The sequence below is a fragment of the Canis lupus genome, chromosome 4 (assembly GCF_048164855.1).
Source record: "Canis lupus baileyi chromosome 4, mCanLup2.hap1, whole genome shotgun sequence".
Taxonomy (NCBI): Eukaryota; Metazoa; Chordata; class Mammalia; order Carnivora; family Canidae; genus Canis; species Canis lupus.
Window position 1 is genome coordinate 4,911,795 of NC_132841.1, and position 18,160 is coordinate 4,929,954.

General features: G+C 43.6%; 1 protein-coding gene across 1 annotated transcript in view; it reads left to right on the forward strand.

The window, feature by feature from the left end:
- The window catches only part of NID1 (nidogen 1), an 82,972-nt gene that overhangs the window by 23,610 nt on the left and 41,202 nt on the right, over positions 1–18,160 (forward strand). The window contains exons 2-7 of the mRNA XM_072822985.1: positions 3,112–3,411; positions 5,250–5,476; positions 7,726–8,099; positions 10,491–10,640; positions 14,568–14,819; positions 16,975–17,175. Coding sequence (XP_072679086.1) covers positions 3,112–3,411; positions 5,250–5,476; positions 7,726–8,099; positions 10,491–10,640; positions 14,568–14,819; positions 16,975–17,175 — 1,504 coding nt within the window. The remainder of the gene's footprint in view (positions 1–3,111; positions 3,412–5,249; positions 5,477–7,725; positions 8,100–10,490; positions 10,641–14,567; positions 14,820–16,974; positions 17,176–18,160) is intronic.

Genomic DNA, 18,160 nt, shown 5'->3' on the forward strand with positions numbered 1-18,160 from the left:
TGGAGACTTGCTTGATTCAAGTTATCAGTTTCGTATTTACTTTGTTTTAGTAACCGGTGTGGCATTCTAGAGGGAAGGACCAGGGCAACACATAATGCTGCAATTCTTCATACAGCTCACAAACGGAACTCACACACAGTCAGGCACTATTTCGAAAACAACTTTGGTTTCTGGACCTTATTCTGTCTGAACCTCCCTACCCTGATTTCTGGAGGAAGTCAGGGAGGGAAGGGAATAACATGTCAGGTGGTGTGTAAGCTTTGCGGCTATGGCAGTGACCAAGGTGGACATGGTCACAACTTTTGAAGGGACATACATCCTCGTGGGGAAAGTAGCAAGAGCCAGCAGACAAATAAGGTCATTACACATTATGGTCTGCACTTGGAAGGAAACAAACAGGAAACATGGACAGAAATGGGGGTCAGGGAGTGAAGGGAGGGAAAAAGAGGGGTCAGCAGGAGGAGTTGACACTGGACAGATGGAGGAGGCTCTCCTAGAGGCCATACTTCACTGTGCCCTGGAGGGTGGGAGTGAGCCAGTCACAAGAATGCATGGGGCAGGGGAGAGGGTGCTGCTGGTGGTAGAGATGGAGAAAGTGCCAGGGACCTCAGAGGTGGAATACATGGGGCATGGGTGAGAAAGGGGAAGGAATCAAGACCAACTCCCTAGTTTCCTGTCCTAAGCAACTAGGCGCCTGGCATGAATCTCTCAATGGACCCCACTCCAGTCCCCTTAGCAGTTGTAGTACCTGAATCCATCCTCCTGCCTTCCTAAATACTTTTGGGGCCTTTCCCTTTCTGCTCCCAGTTCTTCAATGGACTTGCTCAACTTTAAGAAGATGGAGGAAAAGGAACAAAACGATGGGAACATCACATGCTCCACAGATCTGTGTGGTGAGATGGGCACCCAAACTAAGAAAGTATTGTTCAAGTCAGCCATCAGTTGGTATATCTCAAACAAAAAAAGACAGAAACACTCATGGAGGAGAAGTTTAAAGCTAAGAATCAAAGAAAATGTCTGGGTATTCTGTAAATGAACTTGATCTGAGATGTCATCTTTCATTATCACTAACAATTGAGTTGACTGTGCCATGAAGAAAGGGCTGAAAAATAATTTTCCAGTACTAATACTAATGGGGGTTATGTGGTCTGTGTCCAAAGCAGTTGCAGTGCTTCTTGATTGTTGTCTAAAAACTTGATTCCCCAAGCATTCCTTGTGATAATAGAAACAGTCCTGTGCCCAGATTCTAAAGAATAAAAGACACTGGGAGTGTTTTCAGAATTGTTGGACTGACTTGAATTTCACTGGAAAACAGCTTTTTAAAAACTAAGTTGTTTGTATGTGGCCTCCGTGTGATCGCTTCCCACTAGAGGCTGATAACTGCCAGCATCTGGTGGCTTGGGAAAGTGAGCTGTTTCCCACGCCCCCACATGGTAAGCCCCGCTGGGATGTCCAGTCCGAGGGGATGTGTGGATGGTTCTGGCCAGAGGAGAGGGTGAGAAATGAGCTGGCCGAGCTCCTTCCCTGACTCCCTCCTCCACAGCCTGCCAGCACGCTCCAGAAAGGCATCGCTGGTGCCAGGTGGTGCTGGAAAGTGTGCCCCTCGACAGTTAACAGCCCATGAAGCCTGGTAAAAAGGAGGGGTTTGCTAAGTCTACATGTAATCTCCCAGAACTCTCCTTCCTGTCCCTTCCCAGGCCCAGAGCCTCCCTAGCCCTTCCCCTTTGTAATGAGGAGAAGGCAGTGGGAGGAGGAGGGAGGGAAATAAGTGACTTGGAAAACCCATAAGCCTTCCCATCAACTCCTGAACAAGAAAGAGTCCCTTTCTTTGCATTCGTGTTCTTGCGATCCACAGCCTCTTAAAAGTACAGACCAAGGTGCCATTTGCAAAGTTGCTCCCATTTGATGGGGATTTTTTTTTTTTTTAAATCACAGATTCTCGAAGTAAAAAGGGCACTGAAGTGGTGTTCTATGTCATCAGTGGATTGTGCGCTAACAAGAAAGAGAGAGGGAATCAAAGCCTCATCCTTAGCATGGCTTTGAGGGAGACCCAAGTACCCCCACCACTGAGTACCCTCAAACAATCAAGGGGCTCTTTGTCCCTTCCCTTTTTCCCAAGGAGTGTGGTGGTTAGCTGGATAAGAATACTGATCTCTTTTTATAGGAAGCATAACTGATTTCAAGAAGGATGTATGTAGGGATGAAGAAGGCCAACTTTGGAGTCCAGCCCCCTGGGTTTGAATCCCAGTGCTGTCACTCATTGGTAACTTTGGATAGATCTAACATACCTCACTTGCCCCATCAGAAAAATGTGAATAATAGTAGTATCTAGTCTTATGGAGGTCTTCTGAGGATTAAATGTTAATAAAATGCCTGGAGCATGGTAAATATTCAGTGTTAGCTATTATTCTGACACATTAAACTATTCCTAATAATTAATGATATCATAATGCCCCATTCCAATTTACTTTTTTTCTCAAGAGATGCACTTTCAATTTTTTAATTTATTTATTATTTTTTAAAGTAGGTTCTGGGCCCAAAGTGGGGCTTGAACTCATGACCCTGAGGTCAAGAGTTGCATGCTCTATGGACTGAGCCAGCCATGTGCTGCCAAAGTTACTTCTTGACCCATTACTCATTGTATCATCTTCCATGTATGTCAGTCCCTCTGGACTGTGGGTTCCTTGAAGGCAGAGACTGTGTACTACTCATTTTGGGACCCACAGCAGTTAGTACAGCCCTGGTATGTAATGGTCACTCAATTTGTTGGGTAAATTAGTGAAGGCTTTAATAATAGCTTAGGTTTGCATGCTGCAAAGCACGCACATGTGGGAAGCCCAGGACTCAAAGTTCAAGACACATGTCCAAGGCCCATTGATGGGTATATGTCAGAGTCAGGTCCTGTGATTCTTGCACCATGCTCCTTCCACCAGGCCATCTTGCCTAGGAGAGGAGTGCTGAATTTTGTAATTCAGGATCATGTCCTTCTCCAATTCTGTTGTATTTGACAGACTGGGGGTACCTGAACAGTGTTCTGTGAGTGGGAGCTCAGAGTTCCTGAGGAAGAATTCTTTCCCCACTCTCTTCTTAACGATGCTTTCTCTTGTACAGGTCACCACAAATGGCATTATTGCCATGAGTGAACCCCCAGCCAAAGAATCTTATCCTGGGGTCTTCCCACCAACCTTCGGAGTAGTCGCACCTTTTCTGGCAGACTTGGACACGACAGATGGCCTTGGGAAGGTTTATTATCGGGAAGACTTATCACCCTCTGTCACTCAGCTGGCTGCAGAGTGTGTCCAGAGAGGATTCCCAGAAGTCTCTTTCCAGCCCAGTAGTGTGGTGGTTGTCACTTGGGAATCTGTGGCCCCCTACCAGGGGCCCAGCAAGGACCCTGAGCAGGAAGGCAAGGTAAGCACTCTTCCAAGTACAAGGTTGTCAATAGGTTGGTTTTATATACTTTGGTCTTCCTTGAAGGAAGAGAGATTCTTGAGTAGGTCAAGGAAGCCATCTTTATATCTAAAGTCACTTTTTGGGACATGCCTCTGTTTCTCCTTAGAAACAATAATTTCGTTCCACCATTATTTGATTTTTATAGTATTACAGAGTAGAGAGAAACTTGAAAGATCCAAAAGCACTCCATTTAAACAGAGGATGTTCTAGGTCGGTAGTTCCTAAAGTGTGTTCCACAGAATACCAGTCCTATAAGATAGTCCTTGAACAAAAGACCTCCCCTGGCCAAATAAGTTTGAGAAGTGCAAAACGTTATCTCCCCCTTGGTGATTCGCTCCAAAAAGTCCTGCAATAAAGAAACCTGCCTAATTTTTTTAAAAAAACTTAGCAGTCCCCAAATCTTTTGGCCATACTCCTTTTTTCCCTCCCTAGTAAGATACATTTTGTCCCACAGAACACACTTTGGGAAAGCCTGTTATAGGCCTGTAGGACACATTTTGCTTTTTGTAACTGAGTGCTCTACTTGAAAACTGCTTAAAACCTTAAATGTCTCAGGACGCCTGGGTGGCTCAGTGGTTGAGCATCTGCCTTTGGCTCGGGTCGTGATCCCAGGGTCCTGGAATCAAGTCCCACATGAGGCTCCCCACAAGGAGCCTGCTTCCCCCTTTGCCTCTCTCTCACTGTGTCTCTCATGAATAAATAAATAAAATCTTTAACAAAAAACAGCAACCAAAAAAACCCTTAAATTTCTCAACTGTGTGTCCCCTCCTCTTGAGTGATGAACACCCAACCCCTTGTACAGAGTCCTTGCCCACCTCTTGGGACTAATCTCCCCTTCTCCTTACTTTTCCACACATCCTTTGCCACAGCTGAGTCAAAATTGTTCATAATTCTCTGATCATGAATCTCGCTCGGCCCTGGGATCTTGCATTTGCTGCCCTCTCTGCCTGCCCCCACTACTGGTGTAAAACTCGTACTTGATCCTCTAAACTCGCACAGCCTCCTCTGCTCCTGCCCCCTAAGCTTCAGGCACTTCTTTCTGTGGCTTCTATAGCACTTGCACACAACTCCATTATAGAATCTGTCCCCCCATTTTGCAATGTTTTCTTCACATGTCAATTTCCCATCAAACTGGAAATTCTCAAGTGTGGAGACCATGTATTTATAGGAAAGGTACCAACAACATTTAGGGAATACTTTCTCTGTGCCTGGCTCTTCATATCATACACAGGTCTCCTAACATTTCTGTGAAGTATGTGGTTTTCTTTCCATCTAGCAGGTTCAGAAATCCAGGCTTAGAGAATTTAAGTAACATGCCCAAGGTCCCATAACCCATAATGAGTAGAGCAAAGATTTAGCTTCAAATCTGTTTTCTCCCAATGCTCATGTTCTTTTTTTTTTTTTTTTCTGACTGTACATTGCTTGGGTTCGATAAATGTATGACAAATGATAAGTGTGGTTAATATGTTTAATGGCCATGGAAACAAATTCTAAGGATAAGAATTTGCTCAGTGGCATGAGATTTAGGCCCCAGTGTAGAGGTACCATCTCTATAATTTTTAGCGAAGCTTCATGGAGAAGGTATTCATTAATTAATTGGAAAATTTCATGTTGATCCAGCCTTAAAGATTTAAGTGGAGCCATCCTGGAATGCCTAACTCTTGCTACAAAAATACTTCTAGAATAAGGTGAGAGTACTGCTATCTCAGGACTTTGTCTAGATAGTCTGGTGAATAGGACAATTTAAGGTCTAATGATATATTCCTGAGTAACTGAGTCTCAACTCATCTTTGCAGAGAAACACATTCCAGGCTGTTCTGGCCTCCTCCGATTACAGCTCCTATGCCATTTTTCTCTATCCTGAAGATGGCCTGCAGTTCTATACGACATTCTCCAAGAAGGACGAGAATCAAGTTCCTGCTGTGGTCGCATTCAGTCAAGGCATCCAGGGATTATTCTGGAAGAGCGAAGGAGCATACAATATATTTGCTAACGACAGAGAATCAATTGGAAATTTGGCCAAGTATGCTTTCCTTGTTCTTCAGTAGATTCTCCCTTGATGATCATTTTATTATTAAGATGATGGTTTTATTATTTTATTAAGGATTGTATATATTATTATATATCAGTAATGGGCACTAGAGAACATGTCCTGAAAACGTTCCCACAGATTTAAATTTTTTATACAGTTTTTTATATCATGTAGTGCCTTTTCCTTGATGAATTCAAAGTAATACACTCTTTCAATGAACAGGTATCCCATTTTTTTTTTTGATAGCATGCACATTTGAAACGGTTGCTACCATCTCCTCTACAAGCATAAAGTTACAAATAAACGCTCTTCACACCCTATCTCCTGCTATAAACCCACAGCTGTGAAAAGAACGTCTCCCCCTTCACACCCCCTGCCCCGCCACGTGGATGAGAATAGAAACTCTCACAACAGAATTAGTGCTCTTTTGGGCTATTTTGTAGAATTTGGCAAAAGCAGGGGAAACTCAGACTGCTTTTTTTCTAAAACTAAAACCTTTCTCTCTCATTGTGCCTTGAAAAGTGAAGAAAGAACACCACCCTCCCAATTTCATATTACCCAATTGGATCTAAACATCCCTTGCCCTTGACTTAATGGTGTGAGTAGCAACTGGCATTGTGTGGGTGGCAAAAGCCCTCATTTATTGTGCTCGCCTGTTTCTGTGGTGTGAAACTCATGGCCAGTTTCCAGCTACCCTTGTCATGTTGCTCAATATGGAGTTGAGAAGAGAACCATTCTTCTCACCCTACGGATGCAGTAGACTTAAATAACTTCCAGAACATCGATAATAGTTAAATAATTCAATATGATGGGTTTCAAGTATTTAGCGCCTTTGTTTTTAATGTAATTTGTTTAATTGTAAGTTTATAGGATTTAATTTTTTACAATGGGTCTGTTTAAGAACTGGCTTGCAAAATTATTAAAATTTAGCAGCTGGCTCTCATGAGCTGGTGCTAGCAAGCTCCTGCACACCACTGCCTCTCTTGGAGTCCTGGGACCGACAGATGGAATACATAACCTGTTTCTACAGGGCTTTCTTGATTCCTTATCCCCTATCCCACCCCAATGTTTTGCTCCGTATCCTCCACTGAGTAATGTCTGTTCCTTCTTTCCATTGTATAAGCTGGTCATTTTACATAGTTTCTGATAGGAGCACTTCCAATCACAGATGCATAAGAACAGTAAACATGGTGGAGAAGGAAGAAGAGATTAGGGTCATTGTATTGTACTTTTTAAAAAATTATACAAGTCTTTTACATCCTGAATCTCATTTACATTTCACCATACCCTTGGGATGGAAAAAGGTAAACTGAGACCCGTCCAAGATCCCACAGCTGCTAGAGTTGACATTTCCGATAATCTAAGTCTGTACTGTGTTCACTCACAACACTTTTGACACCAAATAGGTGGCATTTTTTTTTTCCTACACCAACCAATTCCCTAACTTTCTGAACATCCATTTGGCATTCTACAGTTCAGCTCGGTTCTGACACGGACAGCCCAGGGTGAACAGAGACCCCACAGATTAAGGGTTTGATCCCACAAGACTGCACCCACCTCAGATGTAAGCTATGGGGAAGCTCCACATTGCCACCTCTACTTCTGATCAGCCGGCTATAAATTAGGGGTTTCTGTGACTCCTTGCCAAGTTCTATAATTTTGCTAGAAATGGCTCACAAAACTCAGGAAAGCACTTTTCTTACTATCGCCAGTTTATTTTAAAGGATACAAGTCAGGAGCAGCCAAGTAGAAGAAATGCATATAGCAAGGTATCAGAGGCAGAAGGGACTTGAGGCTTCCATGCCAGCTCTGCATGTCCTATACTCACCAACCTCAAAGCTCTCCCACCCTCATTGTTTAGGGGTTTTTATTACATGAGCATGATTGATGAACTCCTTGGCCATTGGTGATTCACTCAGTCTCCAACTCCTCTCCCCTCTCTCGAAGTCAGGGTGTGGAGCTGAAAGCTCCAACCCTCTAATCATGCCTGGGTCTTTTTGCTGTCCCGCCCTCATCCTGAAGATCTCTGGGGTCCCAGCCACCGCTCATCTCATCAGCATACAAGAGACACTGCAGAGATTAGCAGGATTTTAGGAGCTTTATGCCAGAACCAAAGACTCAGACAAAGTAGGCAGTGTGTTCCAGGCTGACATGCAGATTCTAAGGGCTCCTCCTGCTTTGTTAGTGGGGGAAGTTTGTGGGTTGCTGGCCTGTTTCTAAGAAGCCTGTCCTTCCTCTAGGAGCAGCAACTCTGGGCAGCAGGGCGTCTGGGTGTTCGAGATCGGGAGTCCAGCCACAGCCAGCGGCGTGGTGCCCTCCGACGTGAGCCTTGGACTGGATGACGGAGCAGAGTATGATGATGAAGACTATGAATCGGTGACCCATCTGGGCCTGGGGGACGTGAGCACGACACCCTTCCCCTATGAGGATCCGAGGAGGGGAGACCCTGGCACGTACAGCGCGCCCCGTGTCCTCTCCCCCCGCCGCCTGCCCACTGAGAGACACCCCGGACCTCCCACGGAGAGGACCAGGTCTTTCCAGCCACCAGCAGAGACATTTCCCCAGCAGCATGCACAGGTCATAGACGTGGACGAGGTTGAGGAGACAGGAGTCGGTACGGCCATTTACGTTATAGCTGGCATGTCCCAGGACAGGAGGGGGTCAGTTCTGTGCCTTATATGGCAGTTTGGAAGGTTGAGACCTGGGGAAGTAGGGGTGGCCATCGCAGCTGTAGAACTTTGCTGGATGGGCCTGGTGGCTTCAGAGACTCCAAGGGATCTTTGGGGATTAGGGTTGTGGTCACAGGAACTGCCGAGCGGGTGCTCTTTCAAGTTTCCTCTGACTCCTTTTGTCTGTTTGAAAGAGAAGAGGGCTTTGGAAGTATTTTGGAAGTCAGATTTTCTTATTTGTGACTTCTGGGATCAGAAATATATTCACACACCTGAAAAAACATTTTGGAAGGTTCTTGGGCTATTTACGCAGTTTATCTTTGACGTCTATTTCCTCTTGGTTTTGGCGTGAAGATGGTTGATTATTTTTCCTCCCCAGTCCTGTCAGCTTCAGGGTTGGCTTCAAAATACAAAACAATCTGGGTTTAAAGATTTCAAAATACAAAACAAATAGATCCCCCTTTTAAAGATAATTTTAAAATACAATCTTTTCTAGCCAACCATATTCTGTCGGGTTTTTGCTCTATTTTGAAGGAAAACCATTTGAGCTCTTGCATGCTTTGATTTGTCTTATAAAAGATGTTCAAATTAAACTGTGTTAATTATGTTTTGCTCAGCAGGTTGACATATGATCTGTTAACATTCATTTACATGAGATAGTCTAAGCCTTTAAATGATGTTTACTGTGACTCTTTCCTGCTTCTACTATGAATTTATAAGGCCCCCAGAAAAATCGACTCCATTGCACATTATTCACTCAATTTTTATTTCTCCTTACATTTTCTGATTTGTTTCATTGCAGTCGTTATAAATGTTTGTTCTTTTTGGAGTATCCCCAAACCTGGACAAGATCTGGTGGCCCAGGGGGGATGTGCTTACTTACTTCTAAGACATAGAAATAGAGAAGTTACCCTTTATGGCATGATGAGAACATGGGTTCATGTCTCATTTCAGGGTTGTGAGATTGAGCCCAGTGTCAGGCTCCATACACCCTGGATTTCCTGGGGCAATGCTAACAACTCTTAGCACATGGCACTCTGCTCTTACAGCTGCTTCCAGACTGGTGTCCCCCAGACATGTGGGGTTATGTTTACTCACAGATGTGGAGTCTGGAGTCTTATCCTGCTTTTCCCCTGTCTAGGTGTCTGTGAATTTCTCATCCGTGAAGCCATCACTTTGAAATGAGATCATAGCTAGCACCAGCAACTCGGGGTGGTATATTACCTGGTACTGGTAAAAAGCCTCAATTTGAACTCCAACTGTGCCTAAAACAGATATTTTTCTGTCCCTCCATCCCATGGTTTTATTTCCCTGTTTTTAGTAGAAAGGTCCGTTTTCTATAGTCAGCAGTCTATTCCTGGTGTTATTTGAAAAGTCACTCACAGATACGCAGGCAGTAAGGGACCCACTGGGAGCCAGGCCCGCAGCTGGAGCTGAAGCAACCAGTCACGTTTTGTGTGTTCAGCTCAAGGCCCTAGTGTTCCGAGCTCCAAACGCCACCTTTACACACCGGAAATTCCCTTCTGAGCTTGTAGACTAATCAAATTGACCTGATGTTAAACTTTACTTTTATCTGCCCTTGTCACAGTCAATCATAAATTGGATCATTATCCCCTCTAAAATGTCTCCCCATGTGCTTTTGAACCTGATTCCAAATTAATTTGCTGTGGATTATTAAATTTAATGAGCCAGTTCATAATTCTAACAAAATGAAGCTGGGAAGTAGGAATTTGAAATAGAAATTCTTTTTGTTTTTTTGAGTCAAAGACCTTTAGACCAAGTATGACTAAGGAATTATTTCTAGTCAGCTTTTCAGTATAAGAGCTTCAGAGTTTTCCCCTGGGAGAAGAATGGGGAAGTTTTAAAAATACTTTCAGGTCATTAAAATGACAAATTTTATTATATATATATATATATATATATATATATTTTTTTTTTTTTACCACAATAAGATAGTAAAAAAAAAAAAAAAAAATCAAAGATATGTCCCAAAATGTGAAGCTGATCTGACTATATTACATGGACGCCATGTTAAGATTGATGTTGGGTGGCAGTGACCTAGTAGGGATACAGTGATAATATTGATTCAGGGATCCAGTACATTGGATTATAGCATTTTTAAATAACTCACTCCTGTGATTTCTCAAACTCCTTTTAGACCCATTTGCCTTGGTGGTTTGAGTACAGGAGCCACTATATGACTTAAGTAGCTACAAGTAGTCAGCAGTACTAGAGCAGGTGGGAATTCCTGCGAGGCTCAAGTGCACACAGTATGGTAAAGCCTGGTCCACCGCCATGCAGGGTGCTTACAGGTGTGCTGTGTTTTCTCTGAACAGTGTTCAGCTACAACACGGACTCCCGCCAGACGTGTGCCAACAACAGACACCAGTGCTCTGTGCATGCCGAATGCAGGGACTTTGCCACGGGGTTCTGCTGCAGCTGTGTCGCGGGCTATACTGGGAATGGCCGGCAATGTGTTGCAGAAGGTATTTGGCTTTGGGATCACCTGGGTGGCTCAGTCAGTTAAGAGTCCCGCTCTTGGTTTTGGCTCAGGTCATGATTTCAGGGTTGTGCGATCGAGCTTGGTGTCAGGCTCCACATTGGGCATGGAGCCCGCTTGAGATTCTCTCTGTCTCCTTCTCCCTCTGCTTGTGCTCTCTCTTGCTCGCTCTTGTTCTCTCTCAAAAAAGAAAAGAATGAGGTATTTGGCTTTGATGTGTCCCATTTGTGTGGGGAGAAGGAGGGAGTGGAGTTTTTGTTATGGTGTTTGTTTTGAAATGTTGGCTACATCTCTAAAGGTGGGTAGTGTTTTTAGTAGATCTAAAATGATATTTAATATATCATTCCCATTTTTCTCATACTCCTCTAAAGGGCTTTTCTCAGGGAATGCCCACTTTTCTAATAAAGTGGGGTCTCTTTCTTTCCTGTGCTATGTTTTTCTCCATCTTGATGCCTTGGGAGCCCATCTTTACAAAGGCCCCTAACATGGGACAAAGGCTGAAGTGTTTAAATAATGCAGCCTGGACCAGCCAGGCATTGTTAATGCCTCTCATTTTCTTCCATTTCTTTCCAACCTCCCATGTGGCATTGATCACAGGCCTGACTGTCCTAATGGTTGTTAAACTCCAGCAGGGCCATGGTGGGCAGGCATGGACCAAAATTTGTAGTAGGGAAAAGTATATTCCAATCACCCATCCCTTCCCACTGTCCTCTCTTCATGCCTCTGAAATCACTGCATGATGATGGCGGAGCGTAAGGGGTACACCAGTTAATTCTGGAGCACCAAACCCATTGTGGGGCTGACTCCAAAATGGATTCAGCTGTGGGTCAATATCAGTTCTAAGCTCTACCCCCAAGAGGACCAGCCAGTCTTGATGCTCTCTGGTGAGCAGAACAGTCTTCTCAGCGGAAGTCTAGAGGGGTAAGAGAATAGTTTACTCAGAGAGTAAGACCTCTGGGAGTCTGGGGCATAGACTAAAATTAAAACAAAAGCCACAAAACCCTACCATACTGAACATTGGTCCTTTTAGGTGCTACATCACCTCACTTGTCCCTCATTGGTCATTTTCTTTGTGCTGAAGAATCTCAACTGCTTTGCAAAATTTAACTAATTGAAACTCGGAGGAACAGTTTCTGTTTTTCACATCCCTGGCCATAGCTGTAGTGAAATCAGTTATTTTAATTTGCTAAAAAAAAAAAAAACGTTTCCTTCTAGATCGCAATGAGATAAAGGGAGTTTTGTTAAATACCATCTGATGAAAGAAAATTATGTATACCTATTAATTTGGGGAAATGTTTTGAACTTCTGTAAGTGTGTTTTCTGTTTTCTTTTAAATCCCACCACCCCAGGTAGTATGGTATGCCTCTGTTTCTTGTTTTTGGCTTGGCTTTCGTACATCTCTCACCCAGAGAGAAACTTCCAGAATTTACAATGAAAGCTTATTCTTAAAGAGCAACCTCTCCTTCCCTCTTTCCATGCCAAGTATCAGAGCTGGAAATGCTGAGCAGTTTGTGTTTGGTGACAAGCTCAGATGTAACAAACTGTTCAGCTGCATATTTTGACATTATATACTCGCCCCATAATACTTCTGTGGTTTACATATTTGTTGGATTCTTGCTACTTTTGAAACATTTTTCTGGCTCAAGGTTTGGTGGAAAAAATTTGTTTGGTTTCCTTCACTTGGCTTTCTTGCTTGTTTCTGTAATTGTTTGGGGGATGCATTTTTTCGATATTAGTCTTCCAACTTCATAGCATTCCCCAGTGTAATGACACAATTTGTGTGCTGAAACACTGTGTGTGTCAAGTATGTCTTGGCTTGTCAGTGACCCTGTTTAACAGCTTGGGCATAGTGAACATAGCAGAGGGTTTTCTGATCATAAGCGATGATGCTCAGGTGCAAGCCCCTGTGTCCAGTGTTATTCAACAGACTTTACTGAGAACTTTCTGGGTGCAGAAAACTGCTGAGGCCAGGTGAAGGAGCTGGGTGGATCTGAAAGTCCTGTCCCTGGTAATCTATGAAGAGAAACAAAGTATGTGCAATCAATAACTGATCGAATTTAATTCTGCATCAAACCTGAACAGTCCAAAGTGATTTATTTACCTCTCCCTTCAGTTTTCTTAAAGATATAATTAACATCCTTGTTAAAGGACACAGTTTGGGGCACCTGGGGTTTTGGTCAGTGAAGTGTCTGCCTTCAGCTCAGGTCATGATCCCAGGGTCCTGGGATTGAGCCTTGCATTGGGCTTTCTGCTCACTGGGGAGCCTGCTTCTCTCTCCTCTCCCCGCTCCTGCTCTCTTGCTATCTCTGTCTCTGTCTCTCTCAAATAAATAAAAACATATTTTTTAAAAATAGAGTACATGGTTTGCTGGATTTTAGTCTCACTAAGTTGTGCAGCTGTCACCTCTGTCTAGCTGTAGAACATTTTTATCAGTCCAGAAAGAAACACTGTATCCACTAACCCCTCTCCACAGCTCATCTACTTCCTGCCATTATGGCTTATCCTCTTCCAAAATATTTCCATTTCATTCCACGGAATCATATGATATGTGACCTTCTGCATCTGACTTCTTTCACTTCACTTGCTGTTTTCAAGGCTTATCCCTGTTTTGGCACATACCAGGACTTTATTCTTTTTTTTCTAGCTATGTATTCTTTTGCGTGGTTATACCAAGCAACGGATATCCTGGCCGTTATGAATAACGCTAGTAAGAGCATTTGTGTACAAGTTTTTGTATGGACATATGTTTCCTGCTCTCTTGGGAAGACACCTAGGAGTTGGAATTTCTGGGTCATGTGGTAACCTTCAGTTTTCTTATTTGAATGCAAAAACGACTTAATTTCTTTAGATCTTACATTTTTCTGATTAAACAGTAATGTATGCAAGTTATAAATACTTACAAAGCATAGAGGCACGTATTACAGAAAAATGAAAGTTTACCGTATTGCCCTGAGTTAACCCCTGTTAGCAGTTTTGTGTATATCTCTTCTTGTATTTTCCCCGAGGTATATGCTAACATTTATTATTAGTGTGCTTTTAAAACAAAAACTATTCTATATATACTCTTTGGTAACTTGTGAAGAAGGCTTTTACATTTCCACAGTAGGTTTCACATCTTTCCCAGTTTTCTGAATGCAACAGTCAACCACAAACACACCCCAGTCCATGAGCCGATCCTGGGCCAGAGGCCATGTCTGTGTGTCCTGTGACATCTGCAGTGCCCACATCTGTTGGAGCTTGGTTTGAATGAAGCTCCGGGACCCAGACGGTCCTCACTCTCAGTGATAGAACCATATTTGAGCCAGAGCTGTGTATTAAGGTGTGTGATAGATCAGGCTGCCAAATGTCCCAGATTCCCAGGACTACCCAGTGAAATTAGGAATTCTGTTCCTTATACACCTAAGAGTGATCAGTGATAGGATCACCTAGTTCTAGATCACTCGTGACACCGTTCTCCTAAGATGATTTAATGTGACCCTGAAGCTCCTTCATCACACAGTGACTCCCCTTGGAGCTACTTCCGTGCTGTCCATTATGGATCAGCATGGGACAGAGGAAGGATGTTGGAATTTCAAATGCTCACAGACAGTTGTGACTACTGTCCTCCTGGCAACTGCTCTCAATGATCCCAATGCCTTTCTATCTCTTTGCTTTAGAGGTACAGGTCCTACCAGGCATGTTACTCTTTTTTAAAAGGCTGGCTTCTGGGGCACCGGGATGGCTCAGTGGTTGAGTGTCTGCCTTTGGCTCAGGGCATGATCCCGGGGTCCTGGGATCGAGTCCCGCATTGGGCTCCCCGCAGGGAGCCTGCTTCTCCCTCTGCCTATGTCTCTGCCTCTCTCTGTGTGTGTCTCTCATGAATAAATAAATAAGATCTTTAAAAAAAAAGCTGGCTTCTTCGTTTCTTGCTCAGGTTCCCCCCAGCGAGTTAATGGCAAGGTGAAAGGAAGGATCTTTGTGGGGAACAGCCCAGTTCCCATCGTCTTTGAGAACACCGACCTCCACTCTTACGTGGTAATGAACCACGGGCGCTCCTACACAGCCATCAGCACCATTCCCGAGACCGTGGGCTATTCTCTGCTTCCTCTGGCCCCCATCGGAGGCATCATTGGATGGATGTTTGCAGTGGAACAGGATGCATTCAAGAATGGGTTCAGCATAACAGGTAATTTATCTTCAACGGTAAAATCAGTGGACCCCACAGGTGTGCCTGGGAGGCCTGGGGGTTAATAGTAAGGAAACTCTAGGTTTGCAGACACTTACTGATGAGCATTTTGTGGCTCTAGACCTAAGACCTAGGTCTTAGGCTGTGACAGTCTCCCTCCTTTTGTTATCAAGCCTGCCTCAAATTCCCAACCAATCTGATCTGATATTTGACATTTCTTTAGCATCTGCTTGGAGAAAAGGAATCTGCTGTTTCTAGCTAGTGAATTAAGCCTGATAAACATAATCCTCCTGAGTCTTAGAAAACCTAATTTTCCCAGAGGCTGTGCCCTATCAGGGACAGTGCAGTCTTTAGCAGACCCGGGGGCAGATGTTTGGGGGGACATTTCTGTAGTGTGGTCATGGCCTCTCCCATGTTCTGCTGAGGCCAGCTTCCCTGTGCATGCTGGAGGCCTTTTCCTGGAATAGTTTGGGTTTAAGAGACTGTGTCCTTCCTCTCTAGACACTTCCAGAATTTGGAGCCCATTGTTCTGGGTCACTGGTACCCATCTGCTGCTTCTGACTACCTAGATCTGTTTTTTCCCCCACCTCTTCACCTTGCTGGAGCCTCAACCATGGCTTTATTGTGAAAAGGCCATGCAGCAGGGTCTCTAGGCTTTGCCATGGTAACCCTCCAAAAGTCATGGGACATTAAATACATAGTTTCCTGCAATGTGGCCATTTAAGAACGGAGAGGATACATATTTGAAAAAGGGTGGACCTACCCATGAGGTATCAACTGTATGGCCTAATATTTTTTCTCTATCCTTCAGGCATATATATCCTGAGTATTATAACCAGGTTCACGTTCTCATGCAAACATGCTCTTTCCTGACAGCCAAGATTTGCAGTCAGACCCACAGACGCTACTCCATCCCCACACAGGTTTTCAAATTGGTGTTGCTCTCTCTGTGGATTCATTTAAACTGGTGGTATTTTGTAACAACGTCAACTTCAGCAGGGTTGAGGGAGTCTTTACAAATTTCCTACCACAGTAAATCTCTTTTACTACCGTGGTCCTTAAATGTCCCAGGACGTGGATTAGCACTTGGACATCCGCCTGGGACTTGGGTACTATAAAGCAGGAATTGTCACACTTTGCAAATGGGCAGATAGTAAACATTTGCTTTGCCTAAATATTCTAGGCGATATGACCTCTGTTGTAACTGCTCAACTCTGTTAAGTGATCACAGAGCAAAAGCAATCATAAATAATATGTCATATGAGCAAGTGTGACTGTGTCCTAATGAAACTTTATTAATGGGCACTAAAATGTAAATTTCATGTAATTTTCACATAGTATATATGTGAAATATATATGATAACATGTAATACGAAATATTATTCTTCTGACTTTTTAATAAACCATTTAAAAATGTAAAGAGCATTCTTGGCTCAAGGGCTATGGGCCTGAGTGGCCAGAGTTAGCCCCGAGGCCATAGTGTGCCAGCACCCCAGCTGTAATGGGAGTATGCATATGTGGAAAGGAAAAGAAGCTGGAAGGAGAAGTATTTTTGCTGCATCTTTGGGGCTGCAGCCTAGCACAGACCAAGGGGAGTTCCTGAGCCAACACCCATAGTAAGTACTCCCCAGGTGGTTTCTGGTATTGGCAATGGTTTGCCCTGAGCAACTCACCCATCCTGACTGGCACACTGAAGTGTTACAATAGTTATCACCATAATTAACATCTTGGAAAGCTTGACATTTGGCAGAGCACTTCTAAACATACTTTAGCTCATCTAGTTTCCAGCAGGTAGCATGTATCGCTCTTTTATCCTTAAGAAATGGAGGCTCGGGACATTAGGTAACTTGTTCAGATTTGCTCCATTAGCACCTAGCACAGCTGGGAGACCAACTCTGGTCCTTTGCTTTGTCCAGCTCTAGTCCTGAGCCAGCCCATCTCCAATACAGGTATGGGGCTGGGAAGCAGCTTCTCTCCTCTGTGCATGACTCAGTTGGGCCACAGGGATGTTCCAGCCCTGTCCCCAGCATCACGGGCTCCATTTCTGCCAACCAAACTGTAGAGGAGGTGTGAGCCTCCATCATGAGCAACCCCTGAGCCTAGGAGTCATTTTTACTCCTTCCCAGGTGACAAAATGACTCACGTTGCTTTCCAGGAGGTGAGTTCACCCGCCAGGCCGAGGTGACCTTTGTGGGGTATCCGGGCAAGCTGGTCATCAAGCAGCAGTTCAGTGGCATCGACGAACATGGACACCTGACCATCAACACGGAGCTGGAGGGCCACGTGCCGCACATCCCATTTGGCTCTTCTGTGCACATCGAGCCCTACACAGAGCTCTACCACTACTCTCGTGGGGGTGAGCCACCAGAGCCATGTGGGGTGGGGGGGTGAGATGAGAGGGGTGGAAGTGGGGGAGTGGGAGGGGTATGGGCACAGCTCCAGCTCCCCACTGGCTCCAGACCCACCCACTGCTGCAGGAGCCCTGGGGCTGGGCCATCCCCTGGGCTTCCTAGTGGGAAGTATCTGGGTGCTAGCTTATTAAAGTCACCTTTTCCCCTAATTATAGACATAGTACACACTAGTAGGAAATTAGTGCAAAAAAAAAAAAAAAGAAGCATAGTGGTAAAACTGGGGCAAAGTTATTATTAGATTTAAATTATTTCCTTTCAGCCTGTCCCTCATTTATATATAAAATATCCCAACAGGGGCGTCTGGCAGGCTCAGTTGGGTGGACCCCACTTTGAGTTTAGAGATTGCTTAAAAATAAAAATATTAGAAAAATACCTCAACATATATATGTGTATATATATATATATATATGTACACATATGTTGGGTTGTGTGTACATATATATATAATATTTCACTATAGATTTTATAAGTCCTAGGGATGTAATGTATACCATGGATATTTCATATGTATATAACTATATGTACATGTGTATATATGTATACATCTATATTTTAACTTACTCTTTTAAATAATATCAAACTTACACAAAAGTTGAAAGTAGCACAGGTTCCATCGGCCATTTACCCAGCTTCACTAATTGTTAACATTTTGCCATATTTACTTGACCATTCTTATATGTATGTATGTATATATATATATATACATATATATCAAATGATACATTTTTTTGAGAGTAAGTTATAGTCATTATAATCCTCCACCGAAATATTATTCTTCTGACTTTCTCCCTAAATAAGTCACCCATTTTATATTCTCTTATGTGACCACAGTGCAATGATCACAGTCAAGAAATTTCACACTGATGCCATATTATTACATGCTCTACAGTTGGATAGAGCAATTTTATTTAAATGAAATTGCAATTATAC